This window comes from Ambystoma mexicanum, chromosome 5q (assembly GCF_040938575.1).
Source record: "Ambystoma mexicanum isolate Mex_15411 chromosome 5q, UKY_AmexF1_1, whole genome shotgun sequence".
Taxonomy (NCBI): domain Eukaryota; kingdom Metazoa; phylum Chordata; class Amphibia; order Caudata; family Ambystomatidae; genus Ambystoma; species Ambystoma mexicanum.
Window position 1 is genome coordinate 1,271,637,234 of NC_090933.1, and position 16,417 is coordinate 1,271,653,650.

At 46.8% G+C, this 16,417-nt stretch overlaps 1 protein-coding gene across 2 annotated transcripts in view; it reads right to left on the reverse strand.

The window, feature by feature from the left end:
* Positions 1-3,280: 3,280 nt before the first annotated feature.
* The window catches only part of LOC138498022 (fucolectin-like), a 35,854-nt gene continuing 22,717 nt past the window's right edge, over positions 3,281-16,417 (reverse strand). The window contains exons 2-4 of one of the 2 annotated variants that reach the window (XM_069621815.1): positions 14,678-14,760; positions 9,798-10,074; positions 3,281-3,537 (exon numbers count right to left, since the gene is read on the reverse strand). In XM_069621815.1, the coding sequence (XP_069477916.1) occupies positions 3,342-3,537; positions 9,798-10,074; positions 14,678-14,756 (552 nt within the window). In that variant the 5' untranslated portion in view covers positions 14,757-14,760 and the 3' untranslated portion in view covers positions 3,281-3,341. The remainder of the gene's footprint in view (positions 3,538-9,797; positions 10,075-14,677; positions 14,761-16,417) is intronic. The other variant, XM_069621816.1, reaches the window with a different exon arrangement.

Sequence of the window (16,417 nt, forward strand, 5' to 3'; positions counted from 1 at the left end):
GATGAGCCTGTCGCTTTGAGATGCAAAAATACGTTGAATATAAATGTAGAAGTGAGTTAAATGGAAAAATAGATAACACAGTCATTATTGGTGCTATTATGATGAGAATTATATCAATTGATTTGTCCCAGAGAGGAATCTGGTGTGAAAATTAGTAAAGTGGTAATATGGTGGAATTCATTATATGAGAATGTTGTAATATTTATTGCAAGAAATCCCTGAGATGACATCACATGTGAGGGAAACTGGGTTTAGAAGTTACTCCCATCAGACTGCCTCCTTCATTTACATGCCAAATAATTGCAGATGGTGAATGTCTACTGTGATATTACTTTTGGAACACTGCCAAGTCGCATACATTGACCAATTAAATGGGAGGAAAGTATGCACATATCAAAAGGGTAGGATTACCGTTCCATACAAGATTCAACACACCCTCACTCAGGGAGGTGATACCCTGACAGATCCACTGGCTCACTCACTGGCTGATGTAGAGAAAGAAGAATGTATAACAGGAAGGAGAAGCAATAGATTACTCTCCTTTTGGACCCATTGATGGATTATCAGCAGATACTGTAAGTGAAGCCAAGCAGACGTTAAAGCGCAAGGGCTTCTTCAGTGGAAGAGAAAGCAGACATGCTGTGGAGAAAAGCTGATCCTATCTTACTGGCTCATACCACCTCTTTCTAGTGGGGGAGAATTGAATCGGTCCTTAAGACGGTGCCCACATGTCTGTGATAAAGCCAAAAGAAATTAAAATGCGAGTATGATCTAAAGGGGGAAGTAATCCTGAGGGGAGAGATCTTGAAAAGGAAATTAGATGAAATCCTGGCCCAGCTCTTTGTTTGTACTGAGGAGTGGGAATACCAAAAAGTTATGGAATATTTCAGATGTGTCTGTGCTTCTAGAAAAATATATGTTTTATTTATTAGGCCCCATGGTATGGCTACAGTGAGATCCGCCCGCACCTTCTCTCTCTGTGCGAAAACGTCTAGGGCTGAAGAATTATTAGGGTGTCAAATCGACATCTCACTGTGTGCATACCTAGAAAAGAATATACTTGAAGTAATGTCTGGGTATACCATTGAGTATAATATTGTTGTTAGAGTAAAGTTGTTTCAGATGAGAGGGGGAGGGTGATTATTCGCTAACCATTCTCTATATGTTTGAGTTGCCCATTGAAAGTGAGAGAGGTACGCTTTTGCACGATAATTAAATAGAAACATCAATTAAGGTATTCTAGCCTCCATACATGCTGAGCATACATAAGCCATTTACTTACCTGAAGCCCCAGTAGTTTGTTGCAATTCAGCTTAAAATGCTGTTGAAATTCTGACCTATCGAGTAAGGTGGTGGTCAGGGTTCCAATAAAGGGGAAGTAGTGAGAATTGTGTAGGCAGGGATATTTTAACTATTTTTTTATTTTTCACAAATGAAAGATTCCTGCTGGACTCTCGTGCACCCATTCCATGGTGCTTGCATGCTCAGTGTAAATTAAATGCATAGATATCTATGGTGAAGTGTATGTGACTAAAGTCTCTTTCCACAGCAGCAGCACTGGAAACTGAAAAGACCTGTGTGTTGATATCTTCTCATCATTGACCCTTTTCTGAAGAAACAATGTGTTTATCTTTAAATTGATTACATTATTTCTATTTGGTTTAGAACTATACCGTCTGTGCAGCGCAGTGCGTTTCTTGTCGTGAAATGGGAGGGCAGCTGTAAGGTATCAATGCTATTAAATTGGTGGTCCCAGATTCATAAACAGATTTCAATTAATTAAAGGAAAATTGTGCACACCTGGTTGGGGGTGGCTGGAAATCGCCCCTGAATTAGACATAGCCCGATTAAAACATCCAACACCACTTTAATGTCTTTCGTTTCCATTTACATCTCAGTATTAATGACCATCAGTACGGTTTTTCATTGCAGCTGGCGTTTGCTGTCCCAGTGAGTGCACAAGTTAAAAGTGCTCTCATTATATGACCTTTGTTCCAAGTTCTTTTAGTTTTCTTTCCATCTGACTAAGGAGGTTAATGCTGATATGGATCTTCACCGTCTTGGGGTTGTTCACCCTCCTAGTGTTGCCTTTGTCCAATTTTTTCACCTGACCTTGCCTAACTTTAATGTATTCTCATTAATTCGCCAAACTAAGTTCATGTACATTTCCTTAGATTCCTGTTCATTTACTCCTCTGTATGTTATCATGTACATAATACAGTTCAGATTCTCTGTGCACGGGTTGGGGCCCTTGGGCTCCTAATGGGTTATCAACATGCAGGAGTATGGATTGGGAAATTTCAATATGTCAGATATATCACATGATCTTTCCCTACCCTGAATATAGGTTAGTTCGCCCCCTGTCGCTGAAGTTCATGGTAAAAGGTCATGGGCAGGGGGGTTAATCTTTTTTCCCAGTACCTTGCTAGTTTGTCCAATGTGGGCATGTCAATGATTTCTTTTCAGCTACCAGTTTATCCAAATGAGGCTAATTCATTTGTCATGGGGCCACATGCTTCATATATTTGCAGTGCCGTTATTTTCTATAGATTACAGATTAATGAGGTTTAGAATTTTCTAAGTAATGTGCAGTGTTCATATAAGTTCCAGCACCATCTACCACACATAACCATGTGTGGTTCATTGTGTTACTTCATAGCACCATTAACATAATACTTCTGTCTACAGGTGCTATAATAAAACTCTGATTTTTGATTTTTCCACATTAAATGTTTAGTTTTAGGTGAAATGAACATACTCCTATCTTAATATTGTACATTGTTCTACCGGAAAAGGAGTTCTAGTATCATGTGCTCTACCCACCTTGTTTGCTTTTTTCCACTTCATTCAGGTATTTGTGGCTTGCGACATGGCAAAGAATCTAGACTTCTGCTTCTTACTTATTGGAACGCCTGTGTCGGCCATGTTGTGGGCAGTTTCTGGATTGCCTCTTCTTGCTTTTAAACTTTGAACATTCTAGCATGGAGAACACCACTTTTGTTCCAAGCATTGGGGAGAGAGAGACTAATTGCATTGGCTCTCTTGGGGTGCTCTAATGCGATTGGCTGTTAGAGGCTGTAGACCAGCTCCTAAAACTGTTTACTTTATTAAAATATGTTTTAAATATATATTTTTCATTGCTGTTTGAGGAGTACATATAAAGAGGATAATGCATAATACTTGCCTCTGTGTCTTTAATAGAATCTAAACCCCACTCTGAATAGTGAGGGAGATTAGCCATTGTGCAGAACCTGACAGAAAAATAGTAAGGACAGCCAAGGAGAAAAGCAATGTGTTTATTGACAAAAAAAACAAAGAAGCAAATGTTGGATATCCCTGTGCTACCAGCAGACCTTCGGCTCCTCCTTCGGCTCCACCTTTGGCTCCGCCTTCGGCTGCCCAGCATAAACCTCAACTCCGCAGAGTGTGAGGTATTCGGTGCGTCCCGTGATGACGACGCTGATGTAACGACCCTTCATCCCGTTGCAGCAGAGCGTGCTGATGGATCCCGCACTAAGGTCAGTGATGGTGCCGCACCTGAATATCAAGATACAATTGTGAGATTAGGGTTAAGGAGCAACGTTTTGAGCGATGCTCATTTCATGTTGAGGATGTATTTTACGATGTAGGTCAATCATTTAGAGTAGCTTGGAAACAAGTAATATGAAGCATATCCACACATTTGGCACAAATCAACCGACTATAATGATATGTTGGTTAAATTAATTTAATTTGTGCTTTTAGTGCCTTGGAACCTTTCATTCAAGAAATATGAAAGTACAAATGGAATGAACGTGACCTGGTGTGATGCACTAAACACAATAAGAAGGTTAATATTATGGTGTTGAGGCAATGGTTTAGTTTAACGCAAACCTAGACGGGAGAGAAGAAGCAGGGTTGAGTAGAGGACGGGTGGGCAAAAATACTGAAAATTGAGAAGAGGACGAGAGGTTAAATCAGGAGAAAGGTGCTGGGTGATCTATGATATGATGTGGCATTTATAACGTGTCTGTACACAAGTGTTTCTAGACGCGACAAGACAAGGATGGGGAAACAAAGGGAGAGCAAAAGAATGATCGTACTAAGCCTTGTGTCATTCAGATCGCACACGTGCGGGGATGTGCCAGGGTGGAGAGGAAGGGTATAAGTGCAGTTAACTCACAAGTGCAGCTAGTGGTTGGCTCATAAGTGCAGAGAGAAGGGACTGTAGGGTTGCAGATACAGACCCTTAAGTGCTGGGGAGCCGGGAGGCAGTGCAAGGGCAACTGGACATGCAGGAGCCTGGGCCCGAGTTCAGAGGGTGACCAGGTGACCAGTGTGCAGAGCAGTCAGGTGCATTAGCAGGGGAGAGGAAGCGAGAAAGCGGAAGTGAAAAGCAAGGTCTTGAGTTGCTTCTGTTACCAGAGATGGATCTGCTCAAGTTTGAAAGCGGCAGGGAGGCTGTTCCGGAAGGAGGCCCCAGTCGATGAGATAGAGCTGCCCCCAACTCTCTGCTTGGAGAACCGTCTGACCCTTGGAGAATTGGAGGTGGATGAGTGCAGGGCTTGAGAAGGAAGACGTTTTGTAAGAGGAAGTTGGAGGTATAGTGGTCTCGGGCTCCAGGAAGCCTAATGGACGATGCAAAGGGTCTTGAACTTGATCCCTGCAGACACGGGGATCCAGTGAAGAGATTTCAGAGCTGGAGAGACACAATCCCTGGGCTTGAGGCCAAGGACCAGTCTCACATTCCTGTACTGGATAATTGAAGAGGTTGGCAAGTAGAGGCAGGAAGATTTACAAAGAGGCTGTTGCACTTATCCAGCCTAGAGTGGACCAAAGCTCTGGAGATGGTAAGCTTCTGGGGGAAAGTGAGAAGATGAAGAATAACTCTGAGGAGGTGCAGGTGATAGTTTGACTTCTTAGAGACGTCAGAGATGTGAGGATAGAAGGAGAGGGTGGAGTCGACGATGACACCAAGGTTCCTTTGCATGGGGAAAGGTCTTCTTTGGGGCCAGAAGGAACCAAGAGCCGTACAGTGGACATAAGAGCAGTAGATGCTGAAATCTCATCACTATGAAGGATCCCCTGGCGGCTTGTCCGTCTATCAACCTGGCTGCTTTACTGGGATGGTTTGATAATGGCTATCACATACTAGACAATAGGGCTGCCTCCTTTCTGGCATTATTTGATTTCTCTGGGCTTTGACATGTCTGGCCAGCAGGCTCTCCTCAATACTCTCCACCATCAAATGGTTTTGAGAGGGTCTGCTGCGAGACTTATTCACCTCACCAGTCATCATCATTAACATTCAGTGCCTCTCCGCCTGCTATATGGGAGTCCTCAGGGTTCGACCCTGACTCCCATGTTATTAATCCTATACCTGAGCTGCAGGTAGACCCTGTGGCTGTAATGGGTATCTCCATGCACCACTATGCAAATGACACTCATCTGTACCGGCCTTTGGCCTTTTCAAATGACTTGAGCAAAACTGAAAGTTGATGGATGGAAGGTTTTGAATCCATCATAACCACTGGTATTGCTCTGGCAAACCCCCAAGACCATTGTTTTTCAGCCTAAAATGAAGGGGAAAAAACGCATGCAAATTGGCCTGGTCCTACGACAAAAAGGCAAATTGCGTCTGTGCATGCCTACAATTCATTCGAGTGGACAGTCTCCGAACAGGTTTCACAAATGTCAAAACATACCATCACCTAAGGAAAACTATGGACAGGGGCTTGATGTGTGGCTCACAGGCTTTCTTTGTGCTCTCTCATGTGGGACGCTCTTACAACCCTTCCCACCTGACTATCGCACGCTGGCCAGCACAAATACTGTTGGGCTTGTTGCTTAGTTTTGGTCATGCCTTGATATCCTTCATGGGCCAAAGCAATAATGATTTTGCAAACTGGAGCAACAAATTGTAGCTTTGAATACAGTGGAATTAATCATTCCAGCGGCATAGTTCTGCCACCCGATTCTGTACGTATGTTTGCCCTGTAGGCTGTCTTCTGCTTGGGGATTACCCCTAAAGCCAGATGCCATTTGCTGTACTGGTAACACCTAGCAACCCGGTGCAAACATCTTGAAAGATAGGATCACCCTTGTGAGAAAAAAGTGTGTTTTATTGAACGCTGCATCCGTGTTTCCTCAGCATTGAGGTTTTCCAGAAACTTGCTTTGGTCACCACTATGTTGCGACAAGGTCTCCTGTTGGGATTTAGAGGGGACTAAGCCTGGTGACCCTAAAGCTCTCTGGGTCACCTCCTAAGCACTCTCTCTATGCATGGGACAGTCGCATTGCTCATATGGGAGAACCACATTCCCAATTAGCCAGGCCAGTAGGGGACAGAATGGTAGAGAACACTACCACTCCCAGAATTCCCCATAGGATCCAATTCAAAAACTGGATTAGACTTTGATAAGGCAATCAGACCTATTGGAGAGAGACCACCATGGGGAATACCCAGATAAGTTCCAAGAGGTCAATAGAGCACTAGAGCAACCTCCCAAATCAAGAATACACAGAGCAGGAAGGGGAGGACTACATCTCCCACAGATCCCAGTGCCTTCTCTTGCGTTTCACTTTTGCCCTCTGATATTACCATTTATTTTTTTGTGTCCCTTTCAACTTTTGACGTTATCACTTCCTCCCCCTTGGTTGCCATCACCTCCTACTGTACACTTGACCGTACCACCACCGCCTAACTCTCACTCTATTCGTGTTATCACCTCCTCCTGCCCCCTAGTTCTTTATGATGCCACCAACTCCTCTTTCACCATCTTGGGCTCTCCCCAATTCTTCCTGCCCTCCACTGCTGCTACCTCTGCAAGCTCATCTTTCCCTCCAGTCGCCTCTCCCACACTGCAGCCTGTAGCTACTACCAAATTCCAGCCGCCTTCGCCTCTAACACACACTTGCTGACTGGGAACTCTGGGTTTTACGCTCTTTCTGCCTCCACAGGTTCTAGGTATCCTGTTATATGATTTGATTGGTTAGTCATAACGCGCTTAATACCCAGACGTGTCTAAGCGTGGACTCGGGGATCGAAATTGTGTTGCTCCGCGCCGTCTTGCTTCCAAGGTAAGCACATTACCCTTGAGCTATCCTTCCTCCAGTGTGTGAATGAAATGCTGGGAAACACTTGGTAAGGTGTTTAAACTCTCCCAAAGACATTAAGTGTATGTATGTGTCATAAAATCGCAGCATGGCATCCTCAGCGAGAGAGCAGTCCGCCGGGAGACCATGTTGCAGCATGGAATACAGGGAACTCCCTGGTTCATCCCTCTAAAGTTGCACATGGACTTTCCTGATGGTGCTTGCTTACTTGTAACCCTCGCTACTTATACTGGATGGATGAGGGTCATTCAGTTGAAGGCGCAGGTGTATTTTCCAGCTTTTACTCTAGGGTTTGCCTTGGACCCAGTAACTCTTGCTTGGTAGGGGGTGCATTACCAAAGTCCTGCATGGTCTTACTGGGAACTGCCAATGGTATGAGGGTTGTTCAGCCCCAACTGCCGGTGTAAATGGGAGTGGGGTGTGCGGGCTCTTGAGGCCCTGAGGACTGGCTTGCAAAGCCCAAAAGGCAGTGACCAGGGTATATTTCCCATACTTCCTCGGCCCAGCATCTACAAGCTCAGTGGGGGCACCTGGCCCCCTTAGGTACCCACTTGATGATCCCTAGAATTAGGCATGGGACATCATGAAGGGAAGCTTGGGACGCTGCCTTTACAGCCCGTAGAATCTCTATTCCAAGCTTGCTAATTGGCTACATAGAAGGCAGGCTTCTGTTAGCGGTTATAGTCTACATGCTACGCTCTGATTGTCTAATAAGAAGAAAACGAGCCCTAATGTTCTGTTGACGAGCATTTCCCTGCTGACATCTCTGTTCCATCCTCCAACCTATTCTCCTATTACTTTTAAAACCCTCTAGTTGTTCATTTCATTCATAACATAATGGGGGAATGCACCCATTATCCCCCCCCACCGCCCTTTACCATGAACACTCTTCCTCCTCATTTACCCAACCCCGTGTGTTCTTCTTTTGCTGCTTTTTCATGTCACAATAAAATAATGACGCAGCTGCTGTTCCCTCCCTTCAGCCTTCTGACGTCTCCAGCTGAATATTTCTGCTGGCTGATTATTTATGATCAGTTTTGGCCTTCAGACCTTCTTTGTTTTTAAACTCTTGTTTTACACTTTCACACCCTTTTTCAAATGTCACGCCAGCTGGCATTACTGTTTGTTCTTGTCTGTTTCCAGCTGTAGGCACCAGGATCCTCTACCCTCTCCTAGTGAGTCACAAATGCAGAGCTCTCATTTCTGGATCCCCACACTCTTCTTGCCTCTCTGAAAGGCAGTGTAACCCAGGTGGCATGGCTTACACTGGGATACCATGAGGAGGAGGGCCAGTGACTGAATGCCATCTTCTCCAGTAGCAAAACCTAGCCCTGGTTGTGTGGGCGAATGAACGAATGCAGTGAGCTAAGGAGTCTAGGAGATGGCAGGCCATTTGCAGAACTTGCCAGAATGAGGGAGTGGCTGTTGTCTTGGCGAGATTCATGGACAAGGAGACAAGACTTCTGCCGGTCAGCTGACTGACTTGACACACTCCTAAGCACACCTGCGCGTCCTTCCCTGGAAGGGGCACAAAGGTAGATGGATGCTGACTGAAGGACATGCTGCAATGACTAACTAGGAGTGTGACGCTGCACGACCTCAGACCTGGGCCCTTTTAGCGCAGTAACGACTACGGCGCTTTACTCTTCATGTATGCTAGCATTCACACTGGACTGCGAAGCCGTGAGCACCAGATAGGAAGCTGGCTGAGAGGAAGATACCCCTCTGAGGTCTGTAACCCAGCCTCAGGTTCCCAGGGGACTAGACTGGACTGGACCTCACACAAGGAAAGAAACGGAGGATAGCACAGCAACAGAGGTTTGAATCTGGGATTCCGCGCTTAGAAACCGAACGCAGGTACGGTATTAGGCGCGTTATAAAAAAAACAATTGAATAAATAAAAATAAATGAATGAAAATGGAACAGAGTTCTGAGAGATGGGAGACTTAGTAAAGGAACCCTAGATGATTCGCTGATCATAAACTAATACTCTGACCAAATGTTTTGCTAATGTGCAGGATCACCATAAGAGACCTGATTCCTGCTTAACTGGGAGGGTCCCCTACTGAAGACCAAATGTTCCTAAATAAGGCTTGTAGGTGCAGAGATGGTGGCCCTCGCTTTTGTCCCTTTGGTTATTGTGGCCCAGTGTTATTCATTATTGACCATGAAGATTGAGTTGGCACAGAATCCAAGGAAAATGCCTTCCCACCTGATGCACTGACATGATAACATGAACATGGTTATTGATTATTTCATAGATAATATGTTAAGCAATAGTCACGTGCTAGCACTCACTGAATCGGGGTGTGAGTGGTGTTTCATGTCAGTGCTCCAGTTTGTTTTAACGGTGGTGTTCTCAGTCGAAGGAGAGGCGTCTTCTGCGTTCTGAGCCAACGAGTATGTGCTACCGTGCCGCGTGAAGAAGGCGCAAGGCCTTTATGGTCAGCTGAGCCGCAGGTGGGGGGTCAGCATCCTTAAGTCTAGCCCAGCAGTTCTAAGGAACTGTAGGGATCTCTGAGGAAACATGTGAGCAGCATAGCGCCATGACCCATGCTTTTCAATCCTATCTTGTTCACACATTTTTCGGTACATTGTGAAAAATGTTGTATGAATCAAAACCACCACCAAATCCTTACAGTCTTAAATAATCGCAGTCCTCCCGTGCGAGGATCTGGAACACACAATTTGGCAGAACTCACGGTGGGTTGTTGTTGTTCACATCGTCTCCGACCCGGACCTCGGCACCTCGGAGGCGCTCCGGGCAGCAGTCTGCCCTGTTCACCACCACGATGGATCCTATTTGATAGCTTGCTCCCAAGTCCAGTCTCCACCAGGGATTCATGTCGCCGTTGGTGGCGGAGCACACACTTTGAAAGTAGTTACCACTGCGTTTAGCGTTGAGCGGATACGATGGTAACCCAAGATACCCATATTGGGTGCTCTGAGTGGCTGTTCCTTTAAGTGCCAAATTTTCACCTGCAGAAAATATGAAAAATTGTTTAAAAAACTAATTGTTCAAAAAGCAGTACATGTTGGGCAAGCTTGAAAACGAGTCTGAGAGATAACAATATTACACTCACTATGATCCGTAGGAAGGGCATTCCCATAATGACTATCATACCAGCAAAAGTACAACTTCCTGTTTCTGCTGTGACGTCTTCAGCCTCTCCCCAGTCCAATAGGTCCAGGTGTAAACCCCCTTTCCTCTCGTGAAGTCAGTGTGGTATCTGGCTACTTGGCGTCACAGTTCCTACTGCTATGTAATGCCCGTTGCTCAATTGGGGATTAAATGGTCCAATTGCAAAAGCACACTCTGGTGTCCCGTGGTATAAAAAAACAATACTGCCTCACATCACTGTCCATGGACAAGGGAACTCAGGGGTGTTGCTGGGTCTGGAAAAGATCCGGGGCTACGCTAATGTCTGGACTATCAGGACTCTGGGCTAGCTAGCCTTTTGGTTGTAGCCACTGAGCTTCTATCCGGGGCTACAAATAAAAGACCTGGGGCTATACCCCCCACAACCCTCCCCTAGAAACACCTTTGAAGGAACTAATCGCAAGAAGTGACTATTGGCCCCCTCCTGAAGGCTCCATGTTTGAATTGTACTCTGACGTTTGGTAGGGCCGCGCCTTACTAACCTCCCTCCAGCCTCCATTCTTTCACTGCCGGCATGCTCCTCGTCACCTTACTGCAGCCGCCGAGCACCTAGAGGTGAAGGGATTGTGCACCCAGCTTTGGGGGGCATGGTGAGGGCTCCACACTCAGCCGTTTATATCGCCTGCTCCTCACATCAACGGCAACCTTGGGAAGAACCCCCGGAGGGTTTCAGCATCTTCAGACACTGTTATGGAGTCTCTTCAGCACCAGGTGAGGAGTGCAACAGGTGCAGGGCTTAATTGTGGGCCTAGGGCTGAGTGTGCTATGTGAGAGGGGTTTAAGACCTTTTGGAGACATTGGAATCGACATCTGGAAGAAACACCCAGGGATTCTGGCCCCTGCATCGATAGCCTGACCAAGGTTGTTCGTTCCCCAAATGGGCTTGTTTGTGTCTCTTATTACCCCGCTCGCTCTTCTGTTTTTTACATTCTAATTTGCAGCTACCATTTGCCCCATTTTATGTACTGGCATTTACTTCTTTGTGTCCCAGTGTAACTCTCCTCCTGTGTTTCCCAATTAAATGTTGCACCACTGTTGTTTCCCCCCACCATGTTCACTGCAATTTCACCACTCATGCCTAATCCAATTAGTGCCCTACCAGGTTTTTGCTCTCCAGTGCCCAATGTATTCTGGGTGACTGACTCCTAGGTATTGCACCCTGACCTCTTATCCTGCTGAGCTGTTTCTAGGGACCCCGCCAAGAAACACTGCCCTTTCTGCAATTCCTATTCCTGGACTCTTCTCACCCACAGTCTTGTTGGTACCTACTGCTTCTTCCCCCTATGTCTTCCTCGTGTTCCCCCTACTCAACTGGGAACATGTGCTGCATCCTGTCTACTGGCCGAGGTGCCAGCCCAATTCAGGGAATCTCCTTACAAATTACTTACCTGATGGGAGCCTTACTGAGATGGTACCTGGCAAAAACATCAGCCGTGCCCACACCAAATTTATGCTCCAAGTTGCCCACCACCGGGACGGCTACTAACCTCCTTGCCCTAACATTCTCAACCTCAATGCTGGAGCACGTCTGTTGATTAACCCACCCAACAGACAACAAGCAGAACAGTACAGCTCTAAAAATTAACTTTGGTATCACAGTTCCATACGAGGCATCACAGCACCAGAGGCCCACGGGACTCCACTCTGGACACAAATATCTCTATGCTCTCGACACAGAACACCTAAAAACAGAACCCGCGGTCCGTGCAGCCTGCACTCATCAACCTAACAGCAAAGGTCACCTAACCCACCGCCCTCTCTTTCTGATCCAGAGTAACTGGAGACCATGCAAATGGCAGTGGTGTGTGACAAATACTCCAGTAACATGACCTAACCGGCAAGGGAACTGGGCTCTAGAGAAGGGGCCGTTGAACACAAAATCTTGCCTTCCATTGACAGCTTTTGTTGAATCATGGTAACACCAGAAGGATGAGGTTCCAGACTAAACGTCTCCAGAACAGTTTAACTAGAGAGCACGTTTTGAAGGAATTTCAGGACTGGCCTTGAGTGAGCGAATTTAATTTGAACTTGCAGAACACCCTAACTCTATTGTGTTGTACTACCTGCATTTGTCGGGTCGATACTGCTGAACGGTATGCCATTGTAAAGTGAAATTTAGTAGAGCTATATTAGGTAGGGAAAATGCTCCAAGGGAGGCTATTGGTAGGTTATTAAAGGAACTTGGGTTCCGATCTCCCCCAAGACAAAAAGTAAGCTGCCGTTCCTGCATTTTAGTTCGGCCGATGTCTCGTCTCTCGTTCAAAAGAGCCAGGACAGTAGGAGACATTATTGAACTGGTCACCGATCTGCAAGTATATCGGTCTGGGTATCATCAGTGTAGGAAAGGCAGGCTGTCCTAGAGAATACTAAACATAAGAGAGGACGAGGCCTTCTGTGGGACTCCACACGTTCCAAGGGGCAGGGCAGAGCAGATGATCTGTTCACATTGGGACGGATGAAGGCGACCAACTTATCAAAGGCGGCTGAAACTCAACTACTAAGAGGCTGATTCTGCTCATGACTAGTTCTCTGCCGGCCATTGTCATGCACTCCAGCTTAGGCCCTCAACTGACTTTCACGTCACACTCTCGTCGCAGGTGTGTCTTTAGAACGCCTTGTAACTGGGTGTCCACCGTACTCTGCAGTTTTCAGGAAGCAGTTCAATGACAAGTGATGGGAGAACACAAGGAAGAGACGATCCATCCATCCGCAGTGATGAGGCAACTGGAGGGGCGTACAGGGTATATTGGTTATCATTTGCAATCGTGCTCTACTTGTGGCTTGGATTTCTTTTGTGGAAGGAGGAATAGGCTAGTCTCGAGCAGTGTTTCTCGGATGTTGCCACTTTTGATGGAGAGAAGAGTCTGGAGGCCTCCTCTCTTGTACAGAGGCAGAAAGCTATTGGGAGTGGCCCTCTGATTCTAGAATGTTGTGCCATGGGGCAAGCCAAAAGGCTCCAGGGTATGCTGCCCTGTTCCACTGTGTTGCTGATCTTGGCCTCCTGCACGTAGCATTTTATCCACCCACACTGTGCCAGCTAACGGGGTCTCTTAAATTGGTGTACATTTGGAGAGGACCCTAATGAGATTGGACTTTGCTGGTGAGGACTCACTGCAGTGATGAGAGACCTGATGTTGCTAGGTTGCCAACTGCACTTCTGCTACTGCCAGCAGAAGGCAGGAATCCTCAGTCTCCAACAGGTCTATGTCCGAGCACTGCCTTCTTTGGAAAACCACAAGAAGGGTCTTCTTGTGTCCCTTTGTTTTCTTTAAATATGATCCCCCAAAACCCCCATTATGGCTAGCCCCACTTCTCCTTACCCCAGGCATACTTTTTCTCCTCTTTAGTTTTCACCTCTGTAGTGTGTGGGCCTCTCCCAAACCCTACATAGTTATGACCGAAGTACATCATGTCCAAGAGGATCTTGGACTCGGAAAACTCGAGACAATGCTTCACCGTCCCCCCAACCCCCCGATCCTAAATCCTGCACACAGCGGGTGTCCAGAAGCCCAGGATGCCCCTGATGAAGAAACAGCCACCTTGAGCAGCGAAACATGTTACAGAAGCATAAGACCAAGTCAGCTCCTGAATCCCAGCAATGCCAGAAGCAGCGATTCACAAGAGACCCGGCTAGTAAGGAATGAGTGGCTGGGTAGTCCAGAGACGTTTCTTGGGAGTGTATGAGGGGGCTATAGCCCCAGGTCTTTTTGGTTGAAACCCCGGGTAGAAAATCAGGGGCTACAACCAAAAGGCCAGCTAGCCCCGAGTCCCAACAGTCCTGACATTAGCCTAGCCCCGGATCCTTTCCAGACCTAGCAACACCCCTGGCGGGTACATCTTATTATACACGTGCACCAGGTCTATGTAGCCACGCCTGTGGGCCTGGGCACCACCACAAATGATGCAGCGACCCGCCCTCTGGCATATGTTACTGTCTGGCGCGCATGCCCAACACTAAGGCACGATAGGCTAGCAAAACCTAACTGGGTGATAGAGGAGCATGTTTACTATAATGGACCTCAAGAGTGACATGTGTGAACAAAAGCATGTACATGCCAGTTTGAAGAATTGAAATAAAGTCCCCCCACTTAAAAAAAATAAATGCACAGAAGGGTCAGGAATGAGCCTGGCAGGCATTGCACACCCCTTCGTGTCAGTCCCAAATAGATGCAGATGGAAAGGCATCTGAACGTGCGCTTTAATGCAAATGCGATGCAACTTTTAACATGCAAGTAATGGCGCTATGCAAGCACACCCCATCGCTTAGGTGGAGAAAAGTGTTGTGTTTTGAGCCTAATGACTCTTGACTTTATACCTCCCCTCTGTACACAATTCTGTCACTTTTAATTGTTTCAAACTCATTCGAAAATCTTGCAACACCCTTTATTTCTCTATAAATGACATTATCAAACAGTTCCTTACCTGTTGGGGTGCACGCCGTAGTTGCCCCAACACCCCCACAGAGGCCGATCCCAAACAGAACAACTGCAAGAAACTCCATCCTGCTGGAAAAAGAGAGACTTTATGAAGGAGAGCGTCCACCCAAGACTGTTCTAGGCATTCAACTTACTGAGCTGTTGTATCACTGTACTTATTACAGAATTAGGTACTAACACTTAGGAGGAAGGACTGTCTCTCTCTTTGCAGCCGTAAACTGGCAAAGTTTTTGTAGATTGTCCCCAAAAAAATGTATTGCGTCCAACATAGATTCATGAGATGTTCTCTCCGGGACTGGATTTCAAAAACATTTCTGGACTGCGCAAAATATGTAGTTGTCTTTTAATTTACACCATACGTTCGCCCTGTTAGGTCCAGGCCAAGATTTTCAGAGGTTTCTTTTCTGAGCCCTTAAATTAAAATAAAAAAAACAGAAAAGAAATATCTCTTCGATGAATTAAAGTCGATCAAGTATTTTTCACTGGCCAGCAATGTGTATGCAATTGGGAGCAAGAGCCTATTGGATGCTGACAGCTACATTGTGCTTATCGCCCCGATTCTTTTTTTAGGAAGAGGTTTGCCCTTCCGACTGAGTGCGAATGTTTCCAGAACCTGGGAGCATCGCTTAGGTGATAAAGTTGATCAAACTTGCTACATTTCCAGAAGATAAGATTCCCGCCTTTTTGGGAAAAGCCTGGAAAGATGTCTGGGTGTAAGTGCTATACTGCGCAAGATAAGGCCTTCTTATCCCAATAAAGAGGACACTGATTGGTGGGTTGTGCCAGCTGATGACAACCTTGTTGCATGTGTTGGCATGGGGTCCTTGGGCATTCACTCCCATCTGAGCATGGTGGTGCGGATTTCTCTGGCGAGTCTTTGGAGGAGGCCTGGCACACCTGGAGAACCAGCAGACAACTCGAACCCCAGAGAATAGGATTCATAGATTTACTTAACACAAAAAGCCAAGGCTTTCGAGTAGACTGGATATAAGGGCCTTGGACAGTTCTAGAAACCAATGCTGAGCAGTTTCAGCTTCTCAGGCACCTGGTGCCCGAGTGACGTCGCTGACGGGCATTGGTTCTGGTTCCAAGCTTGGTAGGCCGGTCACGCGTCTGCTGCACTTGTCAGCACGCTGCCCTCCAGGGCAGCAGGTTCCACTGCCTGGAGCTCGTGAGTCCTCTAGGCCTTTATCATACATGCCAACATTCTGTGACCAAAAATCTGTAGGAATCTTAAAGTTTCAAAAATAGTCAGTCGAGGAGGTAATGATAGGAATAGGGCGCGTCAGCAGCCCATTGTCATTGAATGAGCCCGCCGCCGCGGGTGCATTCAATGACAATGAGGCGCCTGCCACGCCTTCTGCCATCACGCCAGCTCGGGGGAGCCCTTGAAAGACTCACCAGAGTTGACGTGGTGGGGGGGCTAATGGCGCCTTTTGTGAAAGGCACTCGCGGCGGAGGGGCGCCTTTAGCCCACCGCAGTGGACGCCTTTTACATCAAAGGCCTGCATGCTGCGCCTTCTCCCGCTACGGCAGCTCGGGGAAGTCCTTGAAAGACTCCCCCGAGCTGGCGTGGTGGGGGGCTAATGGCGCCTTTGACCAAAAGGCACCCGCGGTGGAGGGGCGCTTTTAGCCCACCGCCGTGGGTGCCTTTGACATTAAAAGCCTGCATGCTGCGCCTTCTCCCGCTACGCCAGCTCGGGGGAAGTCCTTGAAAGACTCCCCG